Below are 27,115 nucleotides of genomic sequence, written 5' to 3'. Positions count from 1 at the left end.
ACAGATAGGAGAAGTTTAATCAGTTGTTGCAGTAGGTGATTCGGGTAGGATTCTTGAATTTTCACAAGGCCCCACTATCAACCAACCAGCTGTCTCAAGTATCTGAAGGAGAGGAACTAGAAAGTGCAGAAATAAGAATATATTCAAATTTATTAGCAGCATTACTTTCATACCTGGTGTTTCTTGACTTCTTTTGAGGACGGTGGTTTTCTTCACGATCACTCGAAGCATCTCTTCTTTTTCTTTCATTTCTTCCATTACAATCATTCCTTCGATTATTATGCCTGTTATTGTTGCTTCTAGTGTTGTAGCATGGACGATCATTCTTCTCAAGGCAATCTCAAGCATAATGACCTTTCTTGTGACAATTTTAACATTCAACGTGCGATGTTTCTCTTTCATTCCTTGTGTTTGAGTTTCGAGGAGGAGGCTTCCTTGAATTTGATGGACCTCCTTTTCCTTTCTTTTTCTTGTTATGAGTGACGAATGCAACAGGCTCTCTTTCTTCATGCTTTTGTATCCTGCCTCTAGAAATTATCCTTGATTCTTCTTGAGTGAGCTTTCCAACAATATCATCAAATGATGGGAAAATGTTGTTGTTGCATATAGTAGTAATGAAGGTTTCCTGACTAGGAGGGAGACCTCTAAGGGTTACAATCACCAATCCCCTCTCAAGCACAGTTTCCCCAACTCTCTGCAACTTATCTCTAAGACGAGATATCCTCATAATGTAGGATTGCACAGACTCTCCTTTATTCATGTTCATATCTTTGAGTTGATATTTCAAGGAGATGATTTCATTCAAATTGTTGACTTCATACATGCCAACTAGCTTATCATACATATCCTTAGACCTTTTCAAATTTCCAACATATGCAAGTAAATGATCTTGTAAACCTTCAACTATAATTTTCTTTTCTTTTAACTCACCTTTCTTGTACTTGTTCTTGGCAACAGCAGAAGCATTCTCTAGAGGCTCAGGTACTTTTCCTTGTATGTATTTCCAAGCATCATTGTCATCAGCTATGATTTCCAACCTGATCTTCCAAGCAGCAAAGTTAGATGAGTCACCCAGCTTCTACTTTTCCTTGAAGTAAGAGGTTGACATCTTGACTTGATTAGATAGGCTCCTTAAACTCTTCCAAAGATGATTGCTTCAACCCTTGTCTCATTTGTGCTTGTCTTTCACCTCAAACTAAGATACCATGTTAATTTTACCATTGTTTATGTGGCTTCAATTACTTTAACCCAATTCAATTCTTTAATTAGTAATCTTTTAATAGCAATTAATTATTTTCATCAATCAATAGCAATGTTGCATGAAGCGGGGACGCGAAAGCGTCATTTTCCAAAAATCTGGGAAGCGAAGTGTCTACGATATATATATATATATATATATATCAAAACAAACATCCCAAATACCAAATTAGTTGTAGAAGACATGAAAACATGCATATTTTTACATATATCAAGATAAATATGGCATCCATGATTCCATTTTAGTTACTAGTATGTACATCAATGATTAATTATTCGAGCATCAACCATCTATATTCTAGCAATTACAAACATACATCAAATTTTTAAGCATATTATAAAACATAAAACATTTAAGCATATTATAAAACATAAAACATAGAGCATATTATGATTTATCTAGCAAGTGAGCAACTGTCAACATTTGTCATGTCCAAAATTCAAATAATAATGTTTACAAAATAGGTCACTTGGTCACCGCCAAGACAGAAAGGTTCAAATTCACAAGCCTACAAGGCTAATGATTAATCTATGACAAAAGTAGTAAATTGTGAATATATCTACTAATCTCTCCTCCTTTCCCCTGTTAAAATTGAAGTACCAGAGGACAAGTGTTTCCCTAAGGCTTTGATCTTTGGCCTAGGGAAAAGTGTCCAAATTTATTTGTATTTTTCTCCTAAAGTGACTTTACAAGTGGTAAAGTCAATTTAATTTAAAAGTGACTTTATAAATGGTAAAGTTACATTCTAATTTAAAAGTGACTTTATAAGTTGTAAAGTTACATTCTAATTTAAAAATGACTTCATTAAATTTAATGAATAATTAGAAAGTGAAAAGTGACTATGGAAATAAAAAGCTAAGTGGGTCTTTGTTTAAGTGGGTGAGTTAAAAAATAAAAAGTGAGAATTAAATGCACATTTATTCTCATCCTTAGATTTAAATGAATCTCAACCATTAGATCTTAGGGTAACCCAAAAGGTCATTTAGAGAATAAAAGGAGAAGAGAAGAGAAGAGGAGAAGATTAATTCATTATTTCATGAGCATTTGAGAGAAAGAGAAGAGAGAGCAAGGAGAAAATTTATGAGAGGAAGTAAAAAAGAGCAGCAAGAAGACATTTCAGCAAATCTGGGCAGCAGCATTTATTGGCACGCATCCCAAGGAAAAACTATAAAGCAGGAGAAAGGCACATAAATCGAGAAAGAGGGGCAGCAGCAAGGGCACAAATTTAGAGGCAACCGTACTGCTAAAATTTTAGAGGTAGCCATACTGCAAAAATCTGTACTGTTTGTACAGTCCGTACAGCAAGTTCTGGGCATGTTTTTCAAGGCAAGCCATACAACATTTAATGTTGTTTTATTGCTGGAAAAATTTCTGTTTTGGTTGTTTGCTCATTGGCACGATTTTCGAGGTGGAATTCAAGCACAGAAATCGAAATAAGTTGTAATTTGTGGTTGCTGGAATTTTCACTGTGTATTTCAGTTTCTCTGTAAAAGCATTTTCAAAAATAAAAAAGAGCTCTCAAACTGGTTTTCCCCAAGAGTTGTAGGGGGTTTTTCCAAGGTCACATTGACCAAAAATCACTGTGTTATTTTATGTGTATGGCTATCATAATTTTGTTGTGTTTTATTTCTGCAATTTCAGCAGTTGTGAAATCTCCAAATTTGTGTTTTCAGAAAATATTGTCATTTCCAGATTTTATAATTTTTATCACGCTTGGATTTAAAATTAAATGCATGGAGTGATAAGGAAAACAGATAACCGGAGTGGGGATTGAAATTTCTTCATGGTATCAGAGCTTGGTTGGCTGAAAAGTGCAGTTTGGGACAGCAAAGTGAAAATTACAGCAAGCTAATTTTTCCACAGAAAATAAAATTCTTTACCACAGATTTGAAAATTTCAGTTTGGTAGGATAGTGAAACATGTCTTTAGGTTTGAGATTTGAAGACAAGTTGGATGGGCAGAACAACTACAGTGCATGGAAGGAGAGAATCCAGAGCATCTTTGAGGAAGCAGAAGTCTAGGGCATTATGGTAAATACCACACAGAACCCAGTAGTAGTACCTGCTGACCTTGTACAGTTGACAGAGTTTAACAAAAAGAATGCTAAGACAAAAAGATTGATTCTGGAAGGAATCAAAGACCATGCCATTCCTCATGTGAGAGGAAAGACTTATGCACATGAGATGTGGATAGCTTTGACCAGTCTTTACCAGAGCTCAAATGAAAACAGAAAACTGGTCTTAAAGGAGAAACTGAAGGCCATTAAAATCACTAACACTGACAGTGCTACAACATACCTCACAAAGATCACTTCAGTGAGAGGTGAGCTGGCAGCCGTAGGTGAGATCATTGCACCCACTGAGTTGGTGAGGATTGCTTTGAATGGTCTTCCCAAGACTTGGGAGAATTTTGTGGATGGCATTGTTGCACGGGAAAACCTTCCCGATTAGGAGAAGTTGTGGGATTATTGCATTCAGAATGAGATCAGAAAGAACCATCTTGGGGCAGCCAAACAGGTGGAGGAGGATGATAATGTGGCATTGTTAGCAAGAGGCAAGAAGGGCAGAGCAAAGAAGCAAGCTTCCAACAGTGGAGGCAGAGGCAAAGGTAAAGGCAAGCAACAGAACAAGGAGAAGGACCATTCCAAAGTCAAATGTTGGAATTGTCAAAAGTTGGGACACTATGCTGTTGTGTGTCTAGAGAAGAAGGACAAGAAAGGGAAAGACAAACCCATGGCAGCTTCTGCAGAGATAGAAAGCTTCTCAAAGAGCTTTGATCAGGAGCTTGGGTTCATAGCTTGTGAGGCCACTAGTGTAGGATCACCTGCCATACAGGTTCAGAGGGAGTGTGCATTCCCTGCTACTAGCAGAGCATCTTCTAGCATTTGGTATGTTGACAGTGGTGCTTCCCGCCACATGACAGGAGTCAGAGAGTACTTCTCAGAGCTTTCAGAGGGTGACACTGATATGGAGGTAGTACTTGGTGATGACAACATTGTTAGAGCAGTCGGTGTGGGGACATTGACATTTGATAGGGGACCCAAACCTCCCTTGAAAGTATTAGATGTTCTATATGTGCCTAGAATGAAGAAGAACTTGATATCCATCTCAGCCCTTGAGCATAGAGGGTATGATGTGTTGTTTAGGAGAAGGCAGGTGCTTATATATCCTAGGGGAACTTCAGCTTCATTAGCTAGAGAGATTGGTGTGCGCCATGCCAAGGTGTACAAGTTCTCATTCCAGCCCCTGATGGCATTGAGTAGCAGCACCCAAGACAGGACCAACAGCAAATCTAGCAGTTCAGAGTTGTGTGAGATTTGGCACCGCAGGATGGGGCACATGTATCATAGGGCCTTGAGCACATTGCGGGAGATCACCACTGGTGTGCCAAATTTCAGTTCTAATCACCTTGATGTATACAGAGGATGTGCTACGGGGAAGTTTGCGAGATCCCCTTTTCCCAACAGTGACAGCAGAGCGACCGGATCCTTGACTTGATTCATAACGATGTGAGTGGTCGGATGTCTCATGTATCCTTGAGTGGCTCTGAGTACTATGTTTTATTCATTGATGACCACTCCTGGAAGACCTGGATTTATTTCTTGAAGACCAAGAGCGAGGTCTTCAAGCGGTTTCAAGAGTTCAAAGCTCTTGTGGAGACCCAGACAGGTAGGAAGATCAAGGTCCTCAGTTCAGACAATGGAGGGGAGTATACCCTTGGTGAGTTTGTTGATTTTTGTGTTGAGGCAGGCATTAGGAGGGAGTTCACAGTTCCTTACAACCCCCAGTAGAATGGAGTTGCGGAGAGGAAGAACAGATCCATTGTAGGGGCTGCCAAAGCCATGCTTCATGATCAGGGATTACCTTTATTTTTGTGGGCAGAGGCCTGCAACACTAATGTGTACTTGCAGAACAGGAGTCCACATCATGCCTTGGGGAATGTGACTCCGGAGGAGCCTTTTCTGGGAAGAAGCCTGATGTTGGGCACTTGTGTATCTTTGGGTGCCTTACATATTCCTATGTCCCCAAGGAGAATAGGACCAAGCTAGAGCCCACTACAGACAAGGGCATCTTTGTGTGTTATAGCAAGACCCCGAAATCTTATCGGATTTATATTCCTGCGCAGATGAAAGTGGTTGTCAGGGGGGATGTGAAGTTTGAGGAGGAGAGAGCTTTCAGGAGGTCACGGGAGTTAGAGTATCCAGAGTCACCAGACCCTCAGGAGCAGCTGAGTCAATCACAGGGATCCAGTGGTCAAGGATGAGGAGGTACTTCGATTACAGTGTCAAGTCCATCAGTGAGCAATAGCTCTCAGAGTCAGGTGGGTGGTTCTTCGGGCAGCATGCAGGGCAGTCCGCAGAGTAGTTCACAAGGTAGTCCACTAATGGACAATTCGCACGATACTTCAGCATCTACAAGCACAGATTCAAGCATGAGGATAGTTGGCAGGCCTTCAAGAGTTCAGGCTTCTGATGATGATGAGGATTCTTTCACTCCAGCGGGAGAAGTATGCTCAGGGAAAAGGAAGCCCACGTGGCTTCAAGATACCTTGCGCGAGGCCACATCAGTTGCTAGGCCAAAGAGACAGGTTAGAGAGAGTAAACCACTTGAGCGGTTATGTAGTTACATGGCATTGGTAACAAGCTTTGTTGACTCCGAGACTTCTAGTTATGAGGACGTAACCAGCCAGCAGGTCTGGAGAGAGGCCATGATGGAGGAGTATTCTTCTATTATGAAGAACGATGTTTGGGAAGTAGTGCCGAGGCCTGAAGGTAAATCAATTGTTACTTCCAGATGGCTCTACAAGATAAAGCATGTTGCAGATGGCAGCATCGAGAAGTTCAAAGCTCGATTTGTGGCGAGAGGGTTCTCACAAGTAGGAGTTGACTATGAGGAGACCTTCGCTCCCATAGCTCAGTATGCATCTATTCGCTCCATTATATCGATTGCAGCGGAGATGGTTTGGAAGATCCACCAAATGAATGTGAAGACCACATTTCTCAATGGCTTCATTCAGGAGGAGGTTTATATTGAGCAGCCGCAGGTCTTTGATGTGCATGGGAAGGAGTCCCATGTATGCAAATTGAAAAAGGCACTCTATGGCCTGAAGCAAGCTCCTAGAGCTTGGTACTCGAGGATTTATACATACTTGCAGCAGTTGGGTTTCACAAAGAGTGAGGCTGATCCGAACCTATACTTCATTGTGGTGGGTGAGGAGCCTCTCATTCTGGTGATGTATGTTGATGACTTGATCATCACTGGTGCAGAGAGATTCATTGAGGGTTGCAAGAGAGATCTTGCTTCAGAGTTTGAGATGAAGGATATCGGCTTGATGCATTATTTTCTGGGATTGGAGGTGTGGCAGGAGGAGGGGCATTTCTTCCTAGGACAAGGGAAGTACATTATGGATATTCTTAGCAGATTTCACATGGAGGACTGCAAAACCATGTCAACACCTATGATCACTAACTGGAAGAAGCTTCACGCTTCTAATTCCGAGTTAATGGATTCTACTCTATATAGATAGCTGATTGGTTGTTTGATGTATTTGGTCAACACTCGACCAGATATACGTTTTGCAGTTAACACTATGAGTCAGTTCATGTGTGAGCCCAGGAGAGTGCACTGGGTGGCTGCAAAACACATTCTTTGTTACTTGCAGGGGATTGTGGATTTTGGTCTGGATTATAGACAGGGTGATGGAGTGAGATTGGCAGGGTACACAGATTCAGATTGGGCAGGTTGTGCTTCAGATAGGAAGAGTACTTCCGGGTGCTATTTTGGGTTGGGTTCGGCAGTTGTGTCGTGGATCTGTCGAAAACAACAGTCAGTTGCATTGAGTTCAGCTGAGGCAGAGTATATGGCTGCTAGTTTGACTAGTTATGAGGCCATATGGCTTCACAAGATGTTTTTTGGTCTATTTTGTCAGGCATTTAGACCTTCAGTAATTTACTGTGATAATCAGAGTTGCATAAAACTCACGAAGAATCCAGTTTTTCAAGACATGTCAAAGCATATTGAGATCAAGTACCACTTCATTAGAGACTATGTCCAAAAGGGAGCTGTCAAGCTTGAGTACATTTCCACAAATGAGCAGGTAGTGAACATTTTCACCAAAGCCTTACCACAGGGCAAGCATGTCTACTTCAGAGACAAGATGGGAGTGGTGAGGAACACTTTCCTCGGTAAGAGAGAGTGTTAAAATTTGGGTACCAGAGGACAAGTGGTTCCCTAAGGTTTTGATCTTTGGCCTAGAGAAAAGTGTCCAAATTTATTTGTACTTTTCTCCTAAAGTGACTTTATAAGTGGTAAAGTCAGTTTAATTTAAAAGTGACTTTATAAGTGGTAAAGTTACATTCTAATTTAAAAGTGACTTTATAAGTGATAAAGTTACATTCTAATTTAAAAGTGACTTTATAAGTTGTAAAGTTACATTCTAATTTAAAGGTGACTTTATTAAAGTCAATGAAGAATTACAAAGTGAAAAGTGACTATGGAAATAAAAGGCTAAGTGGGTCTTTATTTAAGTGAGTGAGTTAAAAAATAGAAAGTGAGAATTAAACGCACATTTATTCTCATCCCTAGATCTAAATGAATCTCAACCATTAGATCTTAGGGTAACTCAAAAGGTCATTTAGAGAATAAAAGGAGAAGAAAAGAGGAAAATATCAATTCATTCTTTCAGAAGCATTTGAGAGAAAGACAAGAGAGAACAACGAGAAAATTTCTTAGCGGTGAGAAAGTGAAGGAGAGCAACAAGAAGACATTTCAGCAAATCTGGGCAGCAGCATTTATTGGCACACATCCCAAGGCAAAATCGTACAACAGGGAAAAGGCATAGAAATCGAGGAAGATGGACAGCAACAAGGGCACGAATTTCGAGGCAGCCGTACTCCTGAAATCCGTGTTGTCCATACAGTTCGTACAGCAAGTTCTGGGCACATTTTTCAAGACAGGACGTACAACATTTAATGTTGTTTTATTGCTAGAAAAAATTCTGTTTTGGCTATTTGCTGATTGGCATGATTTTCAAGGTGGAGTTCAAGAACGGAAATCGAGATAAGTTGTAATTTGTGGTTGCTGGAATTTTCACTATGTATTTCAATTTCTCTGTAAAAGCATTTTCAAAAATAAAGAAGAGCTCTCAAACTAGTTTTCCCCAAGAGTTGTAGGGGGTTTTTCCAGGGTCACATTGACCAAAAATCACTGTGTTATTTTCTGTGTGTGGCTGTCATAATTTTGCTGTGTTTTATTTTTGCAATTTCAGCAGTTGTAAAATCTCTAAATTTGTGTTTTGAGAAAATATTGTCATTTCCAGATTTTATAATTTTTATCATGCTTGGATTTAAAACTAAATGCATGGAGTGATAAGGAAAACTGATATCCGGAGTGGGGGTTGAAATTTCTTCACCACCACAAAGAGAATGTGGCGGCGGGCCTCCACGTGGTGGCAATGAAGAAGATGGTGCATGTGGAAGTTGTGGCACTGAAACTGATGAAGACGAACCCCCTGTTGTTGGTGTTGAACCATGTAACCTGGGAACCAAGGGACTAGATGGGGGTGGCATCTCAACTTGATCATCATCATCTTGGAATCGCTCAAAAAATTCAAACCAAAAAAAACCACTAGTTAACAAAAGAATTTAAAATAGGAATTAGAGAAATGCTTTATAAGCAAAATTCATACCACAATGGACATACCTGGATAAGAGCATCCTGTAATTGCTCTAATCGCAACACTCCATCCTCCAAATTGGGCTCCTCTGGATTCTTGTCCCAAATCTTAAGGTCTTTATTAGTCTTTGCATCATCACAGTAATGGGACAACAATCACAAGTTGTAATGAACATAAACCAAGCTCTCTACTCGGTCTAAACTCACCATGTTCCTTTTAACACTATGGATGAAAGAATAAGAGCTCCAACACCTCTCTGCAGAAGAAATGTTTACCACCTATGATAGCACCCGCAATGCCAAAGTCTGTAGAAGTGGAGTAGCACCTCCATGCATGTTCCACCACTCAAGAGAAGAAAAAGTCTCTCGATCCCTAATTGCATGCATGCTCCCAAATGGACCAATGTTAAGCGTATAGTTGCTCAACTCTCCGTACCATGGCAACATCCTCCTCATCAGGAACTAATTTACTCAATGCAATCAAATATTTTTTGTGAACCTCTGGATCTTGGTTTGGTTTTCTCCTACTTCCCCCCCCCCCTAGGTGTTGGTGTTGAAAGCCATGATGGATGATAGTATTTAGGTGTCAAAACATATGCTAATGCATGCAATGGAACATTTAACATTTCCCATCGGTTTTCCACCTCTGCACGAATATAATTGTACAAGCTGATATCTCCAGGCTCAACAATGTCTTTAATCTACCCCAACATGCTATCCATTTGCTCATACACCTCCCCAATTATTGGTCGATCTGAATCTCCAAACTTGATCATGTAATAAATTGGTTTGGTGAATTGCAAAACATGTTTAACCTGTGACCAAAAGTACATGTCCAAAATAGTGTCCTTGGCTACATTAGCACCATCTCTATCAGTGTTAATTTCCTCCCATGATTCAGCACACACCATATTAGTTAAAGCTTGTCTCACCTTCACTAGCCGTCTAAAGGTGAGGTAATAACTGGCAAATCTTGTTTTTGCAAGTTTAAGCAACTGCAACTTGGAGTAAGTGCCATAGAAGTAGTTTACCCTTGTATGCCCCATGATGAATTTAATGAGTTGCTTCCCTCTCCTGTAAATCTCATTAATCCACCCACATTCTTTATGCTTCACAATATCATGCATCAAAAGGTTCAATGTGTGAACCAGGAACCCAGAACAAAAGATGTGTGGATGAGTACGCTCAATAACTTTTCCTGCTGCCTTACAATTTGCTGCATTACCTGTGATCACTTGAACCACATTATTCGGACCAACATCTCTGATTGATTGCAATAGGAGATCTGCGATGTTTTGGGAAGATGCACTGATGGAGGAGGAGTCATGACATGTAATAAATATTGCACCACTAGCAGAAACACCAAGAACATTTATCAAATGTTGGTTTCTAATATTTGTCCACCCATCTAATACAATGGATACCCCACAATCTACCCACTCATTTTTAAAACATGTCAAAGATCTTTGAACCTTTGCTTTTTCTCTTTCTAATAACCCTGTTCTAGCTTTCTCATATTTGGGGGACTTATATCCTTTTGGGGCTGGCCTTTACCATTTCATGCCAATAGGGAGAGCGAAGCACATTGAATGGTACACCAAAAGCACAAAGAAATCAGACTATCTTTCCATCCACATCATCCCTCCCTGTAACATTCAGGAAATCCCCTATTGTTCTTTTACCTCTAGAGCTTCCAGAAGTACCATGAGGAGATGAGCTACCAAATCTAGAGGTTGCACTTGATTCAACATGAGTTTTTTGTTTCTTGCTTTTTTGTTGTGAAACCTCCCCTATTTGGATGTATTTTCCTCTTTGTTCAGGTGAAATGTTTAAGCAAATTTGTATCCCCACAACACCCTTTTTTTCGTCACTGTCCATCACCCCAAAAAGATGCCTCCTCACACAGGTATATGAACCACTAAATTGTTTTCCTCCATGACAACCATGAGGGCACAAAAATTTGTAGCTTCCACCACCCTTTCCCCCTTCAAGTTTGGTCACATAGTTCCACAAGGGTGTTAATGCAGCGTTCCCCTCTAGTGTTTCAGTGTTCCCTTCAGGTTCAACTTCATCCCCTTCCTCTTCAAACCCTTCCTCCTCATCATACAATGGGTCACTCATATTGGGACCACTATCTTCTTGTTGTTCTTCCCTTCTATTCCTACTCCCCCTTGCCATCATTAAAACCAAAAGTGGAATGATACATAGAAGTCAAAAGAACACCATCTTGGAATATGGATATAGGTGGTGGACAACCTGCAATTAAATGAGCAAGTAGAAAGAATGGGAAAGAGTAGGAGAGGGAGGAGGAAAATACAAAAAGCAATGTCAAAAAAATGAGGGAGTTTGGGGTTTGCACTTACCTCTTTAGCTCTTGTAGACGGAAGTCCTCCAAGCTCCTCCTCCTTCTCCTAGTTCCTCCTCCAAGCTCCTCCAATCTCTGCTCTCTTCTCCTCTCTTCTCTTCTCTAAGCTCTCATAAATAAAAGTGAGCAAATGAGAGATGCAAGGGTGTTAAATCCCTTCACTCCTCACCCTCACCCAAGGTGGACCCACCCCCAACCAAGGAAAAAATAAATAAATAGAAAAAATAAAAAATAAAAACGACTTTTTTGACCTGCGCGGCGGAAACAGCGGACGCCCGGGCGAAGCGGTCGCGATCCATATGGATCGGACCTGGAAGCGTCGCGCTTCGCACGGGCGAACCACCATACAAAACGCATTTTGGAAAAATCGAAACGCGAATCAGCCGTACAATTCTGAAAATGGCAAGAATCGGATTTATCAACCCGATCCGTGTTTCGAAGGGCGGTTCATCCACGCATCCATACGGATCATGGATCGGGTTTTGATCCGAGCGGGGGGGCCTTTCCTGCAACATTGATCAATAGTAACTGAAGATAGAACAGTAATGCAATGACAATAGGAGACAATCAACAACATCAACAAGAGACACAGATTTTCTCAAAGACCAGGGAAAACCCCCACAAGTGGGAAAACCCTTTGTAATTCTTCTTCTATTAGATTGTCATAGAATGTTCAATAGAGAGTACAATGAGCCAATACAAAACAATACATCAAAAATTCCACCAAACAATATCCATAAATATGACCCCAACAACAATACTGATCAAAGTTAACTTTCCCAATCTGCGGTTAGTTGTGGTCAATTATGGTCACCTATAAAAATGAAACCCTAAGTGTCAGTTGCACGGAGGGCGAGTCATGCATGCAGCTGGAGCTTTCTAGTAACACAAATAAGCCTAGATGCTTGTAGTTGCAACCAAAAAATTCATGTGTCAACCCTGCAGCTGGAAACCAAAAGCCCTAATCACACTTACGAGCTTTGGAGTTCGGACCCTACAATTTCGGACATGTGAAAACCAAATTCCACAAACCCACTTCAGACATATGTGAACCAAACCAAATAAGAGAGAAGAAGAAGAAGTTTGATGATGATGTCCAAATCAGGATCACTTGACTTGTATTTATAGGCTTCCAAGGGTGTTGAATTTGCTTTTAGGGCCAACCTATCCTTTTGTGCACATGTCACCTTCATTTCAAAAATACACTTTCCCTTGTCCAAATCCAGTGCTTCAAAAGTCAAAATTGGTCCTCTCAGAGAGAGGAATATAGTCCCAAGATTGGAATTTGTCACTGAGTTGCCAAATTAACACTTTGATCATCAGTTGAACAATGATATTATTATCTAAAGAAGAAGAATCATCATAGGGTTGCTCCAGCTTCCACCCTATACCCACGGATAATAGGGGAGATTGACATAAGGCAAGATACCACTTACCATAAGAGGTAAGGATCACACTCTATCATATTGTTCGACAGTAGGCAGGATACAACTTACCATGAAAGATAAGGATCATTGTCTATATTATTGTTCGTTGATATTCTCACCTTGACCCTCAAGAGCCAAGTGGTAGAACACCTACAACCCATCACTTGAGTGAGATACAACTTACCATAAATGGTAAGGATCACACCCTATCTCAAGTCTCCTCACCCATTGGCGGGATGGGTGGCAATCCCAAGTTCCAACAAGCCCAACTTGTGGGTAGGATGCATACTGGGGTATACTCTATCAAGTCCCAGACTTGATGGTAGGGGGAGATACCCACTTGTCATAAATTACAAGGATAACACACACACCCTACATTGACAATAGGCGAGATACACTTACTACAAGGGGTAAGGATCACAACCTATCCTATTGTCCAAAGTTCCCTTAACCCCGGGAGCTCTCCAGCTCAATTCCCATCTCTGGGAGATCAAATACAAGGGGGAAGTGTTAGTTTTTGTAGCATCAGATGGTGTTCTAGTCTCGACAGTTGTCAGAGAGGCTAAGAAACACTAGGACTCCATAACCCAGAAAAGGTTTCACGAAAATCCATCTAGAAAATCCTTAATTAAGTTAATTAATCAGTAATTAAATTTTTCCTACGTCTAACTTAGCGAAAATGATTAATTAACAACAATTAATTGAGGAAGGCGATATTTCTCTAGAAACTCACACGGATCAACTAGGCAATAATCTCAGCCATTGATTAATTAATCTTTGTCATTAGAGTCCCAACTGGAGATTATAAGAAGAAGTCGATGGGTAGATGGAGGAACACACTTGAGATCGGTTTCCTTGGGCAATTTGATTTCTCCAAAGAGAAACAACATGAAGGAAGAGTTCGAGCAAAAGTAGGGAAGCAAAGAAAGAGGGGCAAAGACAGTGAGTCCTGAGGAAGTTTTCTAGTTTCGAAGAGTCAAAAAGAGGAGGTCAATATTTTCTCCAGGAAGCAGCATGGAGACTGTGCAGTTGATTCAAAAGATCAATTTGATCCAGCTGAATAGGAAGACGTTTTCAGTTCTAGAGGCCAAGAAAGTTTTCCTGAGGGCCGAAGAAGCATTTTCTCAGTCGACAGTAGGCAGGACAGCTAGATTAGCAATCGATTCAGGTAGAGTTGTGAGGGTCTGCTAGTGTAACACAGGGCCTGCGCAGAGCTAGTTGGACAGCTAGCTTTTAAGATGCAATCAAGTGTCGGGATTGCTCGGAGAGAGGGTATATTCCCTCAAAAAAAAAATTCCAGTATTTCTCTTCGATAGATTCGCCAGTTTGGATACATTTATTGTACTCAGAATTTCTCACTGCTGCTTAATAATAAAAACCCTTAGTTGTTGCACTGGTTTTCCAAAGTTGGGTTTTTCCGAGGACTCTTGTCCAAAAATAATTGTCATATTTTATGTGTGTGTGTACCAGTATCTTCTTAGTTTCCAGTATATCTTCCGCAGTATTTTTATTTGTGAAGTTTGTAGTGTGATTAATTCATTGTTGTTGTAGCAATAAACTGCTAAATTAATCGACAATGAGAAGAATTAATTCTAGATGCTGCAATAGAATTTCAGTAGTAAAATTTTCATAGGAAGAGCATAGCTTAGTGTTCTCGATCAACCTGACCATTACCCAAGAGGGTCACATCCACCAATGCAAGCTACTCTATGAAGACCAAGAGCTTCCCTTTCTGCGAAGGCTTGGTAGGAATGTTTGCTATCTGCTCATCTATTTAAGCCTCACTGCTTCAATTCCACAAAAAATCAATATCAAAGTCTTATTGCTCCCTTTGCCCCACATCCTAGATATAGTGATATTAATATCAGTACGCTTGGACCGATCATAAAACACAGGATTCTCTAAAAGTCAGATCCCACTCATATTATCGTAGTATATCACAGTCATGCCCAACACATACTCAAGTAGATCTCCAAAGAGCTTTCTCATCCATACTACCTCACAGCTAGTCATGCTAGTAGCAATGTACTCTACCTTTGTTGTACCCAAAGCAACAACCTTCTATTTTAGGCTTATCCAAGAAATCATGGCAGACCACAAGCTACAACAACACCCAAATGTGCCTTTCCTGTTAACAACATTTTTCAGTCTCAGCCCGCATCGATGTATCTACCAAGTTTCTGGCAGTGTATATTAGTTCATGGTTAATCGTTTCATGTAGATATCTTAGCACATGTTAACAACAACCCAATAAACATATCTGACTCCATCTGGCTCATGCTACAAAGAAAGAATTCCTCTGACTTCCAGCTCATCATAAGATTCATCAATTATGAATTTGAGGAGGAATCTCTCTCAACTGCTTCATGCCAAAGTCTCTAACAACATACGTCCCTTAACAAGGAAGTCCTTCCCATTTCTCAGTTATACTTTCAATCTCATATTGTTGATCACCTGGGCTCAAAGGTCAACTCCCTCTGGCACTGAACACTAAGATGATCTGATCCTGTCAAAAACAAATTGTTAGTATATATAAAACCAAACAACAAGGGCATACCTTCAATCATGAAGAGTGGTTAGAGTCGGCATCAAATGTTCATCAAATCAGGTATGTCAAGTCCACGGGACTTGCTAGAGTTCATATGGGACTTTCCTCAATCTGTGATCATGAATCTCATGTTATGTCATCCATAAAATCTCTTGCCCTAGGTGCTACTCTAAGAGGGAAAACCTAAGTCTTTCTCTCTCGACTTGGGACTTCTTCGAGGGTTGTATGAGCATAGTATTTGTTGGAATAAATCATGAGAAACCCTTTCTCCTCCGTTGCCTTGACCTAGTGAGTACCTTGGAAGTATTTCTTCCCACGATCATTCATAAATCCCTAGGTCTAGCGCAACTCCTTCCTAGGTCTCTCAAAGGAAGCAAAGAGCCTCTTGATAGTGTTAAAACATTACATCGAGCTTCTTTGAGAGGCCCTATCCCATCACTTGGGGCCTTAACTTTAGGAATACCTATTATCATCATAAGTCTCAAACCCAAGTCTTGATCTCCCCCTAGGTGTTTCTTGGAGAGCTTTTAGCTTCCTTGAAGCATTAAACCATTATTATGTCTCTCCTTGAATGGGCTTTGTGGAATCACTTCACACCTAAATAATTGATCTATTCATTCTAAGTAATTCCCTTCCTACCAAGACTCCTACCATCAGTGAAAGTCCATAAAGACCAGGGGACTTTGGCTAAGGTGACAGTGGGTCATAGTCTCATTGTTGTCACTCAGTCTAGTAGTCGTCCCTTGGGTTTCCCTTCCTTAGAGCCCCTCTAGATTGTGTGGTAACAGTGCTGACATCATCAACCCTAGGCAATTCTAGAGCTAGAAAAGCCCTAAGGCTTCAACTTAGGGTCACTTCAAGGTTCATGGCTCATGTTATTAATCATATCATTAAACAAACCTTTTCTCTCTCCTTGTATGCCAATTTGTGCTACATTTTTGTACATCAAAAACCCTAGGCTATGAGTCCTTTATAGGTAGCTTCTAAGGTACATTATTCCTTGTCTAGTAGAATTGAACCTTGTCCTTAGCCTAAGTATCTTGGGTATGCCTATTCAATTGTCACCTTTGAACCCTAGACCAAGAATATCTTTTAGGTGACCTAAACTAGGAAGCCTCCCGTGTGGTAAAATTCCACCAAAGAGCAAAAAGTGGATTGTTGAGGTCTTGAGGCAACAGTTTCAAGGGGAATTTAACTATTATTTTACTAACCAGCAATCTTGGAAATGTCTTTTCCTAAGGGACACTTGGATGATTAGGGATATCTAAAAATATTTATGGCACTCAATTCAGCTATCTTCTATTGGCCTCTGTGGAAATATTTGGTGGAAGGCTACTTTTCATGAGGAACCATCGCCTCCAATTAAAAAGTAATTGGTGCTATTTAGGCAGGATTTAGCTTTTCTTGTTAAAGTCAATTCCAGTTTTTTCCATACCAATATCGAATCCCTTCCTATTGAGGCACATGCTCATGTTCTCTGTTCTCACATTGCTGGCTTTCTTAGGACAGGGTTTTCTTTATAATCCTGTTGTTAGATTGTTGTAAATCTCCACTGGTTAATTTTTTGTTGGCAATCAAGATGTTGTTAGTTACTTCTATAATACAAATAAATTGTCCTTGAAACAAATATTTTCATATATTTATATCATAGATGAATGTTCTGGAGTTTACAAGGCTTCCTATTGCACCCTTTAGTCAACTATTCCTTTAATATCTTATGACTTCAGCAGATGTTCATTCTTGCAACGATGTTTTAACTTTTGTGGGAATATAATTATTTTATTCATGTTTAGGCAAACTTACTTATTCTGTTCTTCCTTTATTATATTCTCAGGCTTGCCATTTAGTCCTATATTCACTGTAACATATAAAGTCTGTGAATGCACATACTTGTCAAAAAAAATGTTCATTTAAGGAACCATTATAAAAAAAATAAAATGCAATACACGTACAAGTTTTCTTCTTCGATTCTTTCAGCAATTGATATTCCTTCTTGGGAAACAAGGGGCAAAATATTAGCCTGCAAATGCCTTCCCAAATCATGTTCGGAAGATCCTCCTGTGTAATTAGATTGTGGATTCTTATTGAAATCAATGTTAACTTCTGATTGCTGATTTGTGCAATTATGTGCAACTTTACTCTTACTTATGGCTTCTGCTTGGGCCTGTTCTCTTGTACTCCTATGGATTTCTGGACAAGATTGGCCTGACATAGGTATGTGAGGAGAAGATTGAGCTTCCTGTACCCATGCACTTTCTAACCGTTCTTCATCAGAACGGGCTCTTGATACCACCTCCTGGCTACTAGCATATCCATGAAAAGAGGAATGAACTAATTCAGGTCCAACAATCTCACTTGAGGAAGTTCCGTTATTGGAACAAACTGTTTTGTGATCATTGGCTCTCCATCCATCTTTACCTCCATTTACTGCAATGCTTTTGGCATCAATAACAGAGTCAGACAGCTGCATTTGATTAGAATCAATTGCAACATTTTGGACAGTATTTGAACTGACTGATTGATCAGATGGTAAACCAACTCCATCCTCAAGAATATCTTTCTTAGAGTTTATTCGAGCTTCAACCTGATGGTCAACAGCTGAATGGGGCGCTTGTGGAATGGAAGAATCAATATCATCTGATATTATTTTATGTTCATCAGCATGGGATTCCATCTGAACTGCATTATCTGTAAGACAAGAAAGACATCAGTCCCACAATCTACATGTATTCTTCATAAATCAATTGTAAAACAAATCAGTTTTCATGTCTTTCTAACCTAAAACATTTTTCAAATTCAAACCAAGATTAGAAAAATGTGGAAAACACCAAATAATTGAAAACAAAAACGGAATAATTACCATAAATGCAAATCACTCCTACATAAAGGTACCACAACATACTAGTAGATGATATGTCATGGATCTCATGTTATTGGCTGATCTGACTAATGAACCTGATAGTGTCTTCTCAACATAGAAGCCCTAGTGTGTTTAACATGTCTCCAATGCATGTCTTAGTAGCTACCCATAGTTTTTCCGTGAACCAAGCAAGCTATCCCATCTTATGAACCCAAAATTACATTGTTTTGTCTGTGACAGTATCTATGACACAAGTTTGAAAAATACAATGCAGAGCCTGTAATGCAACAATCTGGACAAATTTTGCACTCTAAATTGTCATGTATTCATGCATGGTCACTCTAGGTTGTTCCCAAGCAAGTCCTAATGAAAAGATAAAATACAGTGCAATCAATAGCTACAGCCATTTATACCATGTATATCAAACCTTCAAGGGTTTTACCGTTTTCATATTAGTCTCTAGTCCCAAAATAAGCATTTACTAGCTTCTTACCATTAAGGTTATCAGAAGCCTCGCTGAGCATGCTAGGCCACATTTTATAGGTCTTATCTTTTTTGGTTATCACACAATGGTATGCCCAAAAATACATTATCTGAGAGTTGTTATGTGTCTGCCTTATTCAGAAACAAGCATGTCTAAATTGGCGAAGAGGAATTGGAGAAATAAATCAAGTTTAGAATTAACGACCAAGACAAAGAATTGTACAAGTTCCCAATTCAGTACAAGTCGGATACTATTAAACAGAGTTCTGTCATTTGAATGGCCAATATCGTGTAGACTATGTCAAGTACATACAATATTTTTTCTGTAGTAAATCTTCTGATGGGGATATCATGTGTTCTAAAGGATAACAATTCAACTTTCAAATATGATACTAATAGCTTTGAGAGGCTAACAATACTTGAATCCCTTTGAAGACAGTGCTAATAGTTCTAAAAGATTCACAATAAAATTTAAATAAACTCTGTGCACTGCACACAATTAAATGAAATCAGAATTTTTACATCCTAGTGACCAAAGTAAGCAATTAACCATTAGGACTTTTGAAAAGAGCAAGCATGTTTCCAACTTATCGATAAAGGCTCAATGGTGATGTTCTAAATAGCTATTCCTGATAAGCTATGTTACATTTTACTCTAGAGTCTGTATATAACAAATAAATTTTTCAATACAGAAAGCTCCTCCTGCAGAAGTCAATGTTTCATCTTGCAACACAGAGTAAGCTATGAAGAATTATTAGCACCATAATATTTATTATTCATGTCATATACAACTTAGTGTCCATTCCACATCTCTAATTACTATGCAAGAGATATATCCTACCATAGTGTACCCTTTGCATACAATTAAGACAATGTTCAAGGAAATACACACATTGAAGAATTATTGGCAACCTTAATATAATGATTCATATCTCATACAACTTAGTGTCCATTACAGATTTCTAACTAATATGCAAGAGATAATATTCCTACCATAAGGTAACCTTATCATACAATTAAGACAATGCTCAAGGAAATGCATACACATTGTACATGGGTTGGTTAGATTAGTGTTTAAAACAAAAATATGGTTGATATTCTGTGCTTTACACACATGAGTTCATCAAAGCAAGTTCTCTAGTAATCCTAGCAAGAGCTCAAGCTTACTTGGACTGGTGCAGACAAATTGCCTTCTGCGTGCCTTACAAAGCCCATCAGAATAAGTGGACGGATATACCGGTAAGTCTTTATCACCAGTCATTGTGGTGTCCATGCTATCATCCAGTGATGGTGAGATTTTATTTCCTGCCAGAACTGGTAAAGGCCGACTCTTAGTCACTCTACCAAAATAGTGAGATGAACTGGATTCCCTCGATATCTTGGCAGGAATACACTCTTTCATGCTGGAAACAGTGGTTTCAAGAATAGGAGAGCCTTTTACACATTGCATAGGCTCAGAATGCTTATCCAGATTGTTCCATTTAATACCCATTGTTTCTTGGTCTACGCTTTCCTTTCCCATTGCATGTGCTACAGGACTCTGAATGACACTAGTACCTGAAGAAGAATTATGAAATGTATGCAATGGATCCGGAGCAAGCTGAAGCATGGCAGCTGTCAGCCATGTCGTTCTGTCATTTGATAATAGAAGCTGTTTCTCAGCCTCAGAAAGAGTTCTGAGAGCCTGACGCAACCGATTCATCTCTCCTTTAGATACTGCCAACATAAACAAGACTATTATCACTATAAGGTTAATATGCTTTGAGGTTTCAAAGAGAAAGCAATAGAGATGTAAGCACAACAACATAAATGCAAAATACTTTGCCTTTTAGAGAGCAACTGTATATAGCCAATGCACTCCATCTAATGAATATGGTGTGAGGTAATGTGGTTGTCTATCTCTGTTATATAGATTGAGGCATTGATATGAAACCCAACAGAATAAATACTTCTCATTAACAAATCACTCACGTGTCTGTTTATGAAAAAACATTCTTTTGTGTCTTTCTCGATGCAGCTTGTAACTTCCTGCAAGAATATCAGTTATTAATGTCGCAAGCTGTGACATCAAGCCTAATGGTTCCACCCCTCCTTCTATGAGTTCTCTTAAACTCTTCACTGTATTTACAGTATCTGCAGACAAAGCTAAATCAAGCAAGTCTACCAACTTCTCATCTGGAATCATCCCAACCTGAAGGGCAGCAGCATGTACACTTTGTTAGAGGTCCAGTTATTGAAAAGTTCTTTTAAATGTATATAAAATCTTTCTTTGCAAACTAAAAATACAAGTATAATTCAGTATCCATTCAAAAACCAAAGCTGTTAGCAGCTCAAACAAACAACCTCGAGGGGAAAATACAGAAAATCAAGAAAATTTATCTATAGTTGATGAATATATGATAGAACCCTTTTTATTTGCAATAGCATATTTATCATCATTAACTGGAGAAAACATGTATTTGATTATGGTATTGTAATCAAGCCAAATTTTGTAATACTATAACCACCGTAACTTACACTTATGTAATCTTACTGATAAATTAAATGTTGTTAATTTTAGGCAACAACGGTATGTTCTATGTTTTAGAGCAATTTTACTCCAATTTCTTTATTAGCCCAGTATCAATATTCAGATTAGCAGTCACATTAACATGATAGTAAAAAGCAAATAGAACATAACTACAGACAGTGGAAGACAAGCCAAGACAACAGGACATAAGATGTGGCACTAGCTAGGGACAAACCCCAATGTGGGGAAACCCTTGATCAAATCTTCTTTTAGTCTTCAATAGTTCAGCAGAGAGAGATAGTACAATTTACAAATCTGATCATTTATAACAGCAGCGAAAGAGCCCTAACCAGAAAAGTCAACGCTGGTCAACAGGGGAGATTTGACCCTCAGCAAATTGGTCAACTTTAGCCTCCAAACAGCAAAATAAAACAGCCCTCAAAACAGTCAAATTCAGCCCAGTCAAAGTCTGGTCAAACAGCCCACCTGCAGTCAGCCCTAGCTACAGTCAACATTGGTCAAATTGTCCAGAAATTCGGTCTCCTGAAATTTCGCTCTCCTGAAATTTCAGACGTGTGGAGAGAGAGAGGCCCAAAAATCCGTACCCAATCAATGAGGAGAGAGAGAGAGAAGTGTGAAGATGAGTGTATCCAAATGAGGCTAAGTCACCTTCTATTTATATGCAACGTTGAGGATGAATAGACGTGATTGTTGGGCTTCTGAGCCTACATAAATTTGTTGGCCGACCTTGACAAGTTGACCATAATCAAAATAAATTCATAACTTCATTTGTACATGTCAAAATCAGATGATCTTTAGATCAAACCTATACCTCTCATAGAGAGGAATCCAAGAAAAATATCAGCTATCATAAATAAGATGACCCATGTGGAGTTTGGCCCTAGTTGCCAATTTTAACACTCCCTCTCAACTAGGGAGAACTCCATCTGCTAATCCATCTGCCAATCTGTACTATCTCTGCCATCAATGCACTGCTCTGCTCTGCTGAACTATGAAGAAGAAGAAGTGGTCAAGACTGTATCATACCATTCTCCATTGACCTGAAGTCAGTCCCAATCAAAGGAGAGTGTGTCATACCACTCTTACTGACCCGAAGTCAGTTCCAATCAAAAGAGAGTGTCTCATACCACTCTTACTGACTCGAAGTCAGTTCTAATTGATCCCAGATCAATATCGGTCATCCTAGCATAGGGAGTACAGTAGTACACGATGCATCCATTAGTAGTTCTATGGTCCCTATCCTCATTTCCCTACTCATTGGCCAAATGAAAGGTACTTCCCATGAGTCCCAGACTGCATGGGTAGGATGTCTCAGCAGGAGAAGGGTGAACCACTCATCCTGCCTACATGTCGCCAAGGGGTATCGCAGGGGAAGGTTGAACCACTCACCCTATGGTTTCTCATCGCTCCAAGAAGTACCCCAAGCCCCCCGGAGCTCCCAGAGCTCAAGGTCCATCTCATACAAGACCCTCATTAGAGGGTCTCTCCACGACTCCAAGTCGTTCTCGAAAGGCCAAGAACTTGACCTTCCCGAGGGGCTTTGTCAGAATATCAAAAACCTACTCATCAATCCCAATGTGATGGAGCCTTATTGCTCCTCGTTGTACCATATCCCGGATAAAGTGGTACTTGATATCTATATGCTTGGAGCGATCATGAAACATGGGATTCTCTAATAATCGGATCCCACCCTGGTAGTAGCAGAGGATCACAGTGGTATCCAGCACAGTTCCAAACCACTCACTAAAGAGTTTCCTCAACCAGATAGCTTTACAGGAGGCCATACTAGCAGCTATGTATTCGGCCTCGACGATGCTCAAGGCAACTGATTTCTGCTTCCTGCTCATCCAAGATATCGAAGCAGAACCCAAAGAAGAATAGCATCCAAAAGTGCTCTTGCGATCCACCACATTGCCAACTCAATCAGAATTAGAATAACCATGCAACCTCACATCTCCGGCAGTGTATCTTAGTCCATGAGTGATTGTGCACCGAAGATATCTCAAAAGATTCTTGGCACCAATCCAATGTATATGATGACCCTCAACCCTATATTGGCTCAATGTGTTAACTGCAAAACATATGTCCAGACAGGAGTTCACCAAGAACACCAGTTGTCATGCCCCCAGGCCTGCGGTAGTCTTCCAACCGCTCTTGGCAAGGTGCGGCACCACCGAACACTTTCTTTTCACCAATACTAATGTTCATGGGCTACGCCTAATTCATTTTTCCTTACTTAGTTTGTGTTTCGCAACCAAGCAATATTATGCATAACCTTTATACTAATGAACACCCATACTCATTCATTATCATCAGCAATTATAAATAAAGAAGACAACTGCACAGTATAAAGGGAGGGGCAACTTCCTAAACAATGAGTCTGCCCAACAATATATATTAATCAGTCTTTCTTCAATAGTACAATTTTCACAAGTATTCTTGGCAAAATCCAAGTCTATACTTAGCCAATTTTACAACAAAGGCAAAATAGTCTTTTACAACATTTGTGCACACCTTGCACGGTGGGAGGGTGCTCACCCGAGACACCAAGACCCCCTCCTCAAGTCTCACACAAATCTGCACTTCGACTGATCACCGGGCACACCTTGCCCACGCCTTCACCCAATCTCCAAGTACGAGCTATCTCTGTGCGTCCACCAAGACTAGCGCATGAGTTATGCGCTCACCTCTTGTCACTTCTGTGCACAAGGAACTGCGCACTATACTTGAGCGAAAGATGCTTGATCGAATGATGATGAGTTGAATGCTCAACTCACAAGTGTTTATACCCATCGTAGGGTGTGGGTGGGCTGCCCAACCGACTGCCCACACACCCCTCCATCGCATTGTTTGCGCGCTCATCAAGTCGGCCACACCACCTCATCGTAGATCGGCCACCCCATCACCGCAAACGCTCCAAGGATGGGTATAAGCCAACGCACTTTGCCTTTGTCTGTCCATCATCGCAAAGTCTCATCGCATGTTATGTCGCATATCCATCGCGCGCCCGCAGCTCGCGCCCGCCCGTGCACCGCGCGCCCGCCTGTGTACCGCACGCCCGCCCGGTCGCCCAACCGCGCCCGGCTAACTCGAGGACCTTACATCCTCCTCCACCTGAAATCGTTGTCGTCCTCGACAACATATCATCCCGGCAGCCATCTACCAAGATCATCACTATCCATGATGTCAACTCCTCCACATATGGCAAACATCCCTGCAACATATGTAGAACTCCATCTCCATCATGTCTCCAACCTAGTGACCAACTGCCACCAAGCTCTCCATACCAAGGCATACACCTCATCGGTATGTCCTCCACCAGATATCATCTCAATCCATGATCATCGACCACCCTGTCACAATCTTCACATGTTGCTCCCCATCATGGAAGGCCGATCCCTCCATCTCAAGCTACATGCCCACTGCAACATCTCGTGTCGACCTCATCATGTGTCATCATGTGAACCTCTGTCATGATACTCCAACAAGAGCTAACACATGTCCATCATGTGCCAACATCTCATCCCAATAGCAACATCATCCTGTACACTGGATCCCCTCATGACTCAAGCTAGTTGGGTAGCTAATCCAACCATACGCCCAAACCACAAGAATGCACATTCTTCCATCACCACCAGTCGTTTCTCAAAACAACCTGCCACATTCTTGACTCATCAAGAATCTATCTCCATAAGTGTAATCCATGCTCAGGTCCATGGAAACTCCATCCATCTCATCTGCAACATGTCATGATGCTTGATGCCAAGCCATCCCTGCACCATCAATCATACCTGCTCAACATGTTTAGGGACTCACTGCCATGAGAAGCTAACAATGAGCCCCATCTTCTCATCCATCTAAGAAGATGTAGAGGGAGTAGAGCCTGAAGGCTCCCCCTCACTAATCAACCCGATCCATCTATCAAGATCCTCAATCTCCATCCTTTGTAGATAAGCAACCCGGTCTTCCTTCTGGACATCCGGCCTCACATACACCTCTTCATCATCATCATCATCCTCAACCAACTCTAGCCTTCTTGACAAGTCCAAGATGCTAACTGAAAGTGACCTGATGATCAATGACTACTCGGTAAGCTTTGCCTCAACAGTAGACAACCGCTTACTCATGTCTCCCATTCTCTTCTCATTCTCCATTTGCATCACTCCCAATTTACAATCAGGCCTTGTCACTCCAATGGTTGGCACACCAATGGGTACATCTTCCCTTCCATCATAAATGTAGAGCTTCTTCAAATGTGGAACAATCATGGCATCAAATTGTTTCATGAATTCCATCCCCAATACAGCCTCATAGTCATCAATCCGCACTATAGTGAAGTCAACCTTCCCTGTCCATTCACCAAGTGTAGTGTCCACCCTCTCAGCTATACCAAGAATTTCAATAGGAGGAGAATTCACTGTCTTCATTTGTGCCTTTGCCGGTACAAATTTCAGCCCAATCCTTCTCACAGTATCTTTGCCCATGAAGTTGTGAGAAGCCCCACTATCCACCATAGTGAGTACATCAGCACCCCCAACCTTCATTCAAACATACTCCAATATGTTCCTCTCAGGATCCCTCCTAGAGACCACCTTCGTAGTAGCAGAAGCACCAAGTATCTGCATCATTCCCACAAAAGCACCTTCATTCTTCGCATCAGATTGTGCAATAGCAGCCACCTTTGGTCTAGAAGGACAATTCTTCACCGTGTGTGGTCCAGCACATATCCAACACTTCAAGGCTTTCTTCGTCTTCGAACTATCATCCGATTTCGAAGCATCATCCTTCTTCTTTTCCTTCGGCTTATCGGACTTCTTCTTCTTGTCATCAGAAGTCTCATCATAATGCTCCACCAACCTGTCAACAGCAGCAAAAGCTTCCTCAAGTGTCCTAATCTTCTGCCTCTTCACTTCATTGCGTGCCCAAGGCTTCAACCCAATAATGAAGTTGAACACCTTGTCCCTCTCTGCCATGTTAGGAAGTTCCAGAGCTGCACTTGCAAACTCTCACTGATATGCTTGTAGGCTCCCGGTCTGCTTTATGTACTTAATCTTTGTCCTTGCTTCCCATGTCTCATCCTGAGGACTGAAATGGGTCTGCAAAGCCTTCTTCATATTATTCCACGAAGTAATGTCATCAGCACTGCTATTGGCAATCTGGTCCATCCTCCTTCACCACCACATCTTAGCATCCTTTGTTAAGAACTGAGCAGCTACCTTGACCTTTGTCTCATTATCAGATAGACCCAACCGTTCCAAGTATTGCTCCATGTCCCATAGAAAGTTGCCAAGAGTTTTTGCATTCCGTGTGCCATCATAAGATTCTGGTTCCTTGACCTTCACATGGGGCACTCCTCCACCTGAGTTATGCCTCATAGCCTTCTTCAACACCGCGATCTCATTATTGGCTTCGTCAAGAGATTTCTTCAAGTTCACGATCTCTGCAAGACCTTGATCCCTTGCTTCTTCAACCTCCTTGACCCTTATTTCAAGTTGTGTGCACATAAGATCAGTGTACTCATGTTGTGTCCGGAGTTCATCAAACTCTTCCTTCATTTTTGAGTTGGCCTCTTGCTCCTTAGCGAACAAGTCCATCTTCTTATCCCAGGAAGTTTCCATAACCTCCATCCTTAACAGCATCTTTTCCATAAGTGCTAGAGTAGCATCTTGTCCATGACTAGACCCAGCCTGAGATTCACCCGCCATCTCTAACAGCTTCTTCTTCTTTTTCAATCTAGTTTTGACCATCCAACAGCTTCACCAAGATGCCTGCAACCTTAACCAACCCTTGTTCCACTTGTGTGAAATGGTCTCCTTCACCTGCAAGTACCTGCTTCACTGTCACCAACTGTCAAGCTTCTTCAACCCTGAATCAGCCTGCTCTGATACCACCTGTCATGCCCCTACACCTGCGGTAGTCTTCCAACCGCTCTTGGCAAGGTGCGGCACCACCGAACACTTTCTTTTCACCA

General features: G+C 40.7%; 1 protein-coding gene across 2 annotated transcripts in view; it reads right to left on the bottom strand.

The window, feature by feature from the left end:
- The window catches only part of LOC149243345 (protein STICHEL-like 3), a 169,548-nt gene that overhangs the window by 79,739 nt on the left and 62,694 nt on the right, over positions 1–27,115 (bottom strand). For both annotated transcript variants that reach the window (XM_089374490.1, XM_089374489.1), the window contains 3 exons: positions 20,586–20,805; positions 19,782–20,330; positions 17,224–17,959 (listed from right to left, as the gene is read on the bottom strand). In XM_089374490.1, coding sequence (XP_089230616.1) covers positions 17,224–17,959; positions 19,782–20,330; positions 20,586–20,805 — 1,505 coding nt within the window. The remainder of the gene's footprint in view (positions 1–17,223; positions 17,960–19,781; positions 20,331–20,585; positions 20,806–27,115) is intronic.

This window comes from Pinus tabuliformis, chromosome 8 (genome assembly GCF_031772625.1).
Source record: "Pinus tabuliformis cultivar Carrire ecotype Pingquan chromosome 8, CPIR1, whole genome shotgun sequence".
Taxonomy (NCBI): domain Eukaryota; kingdom Viridiplantae; phylum Streptophyta; class Pinopsida; order Pinales; family Pinaceae; genus Pinus; species Pinus tabuliformis.
Note: the sequence above shows the minus strand (reverse complement) of the source record. Positions and strands in the feature narration are given on the sequence as shown.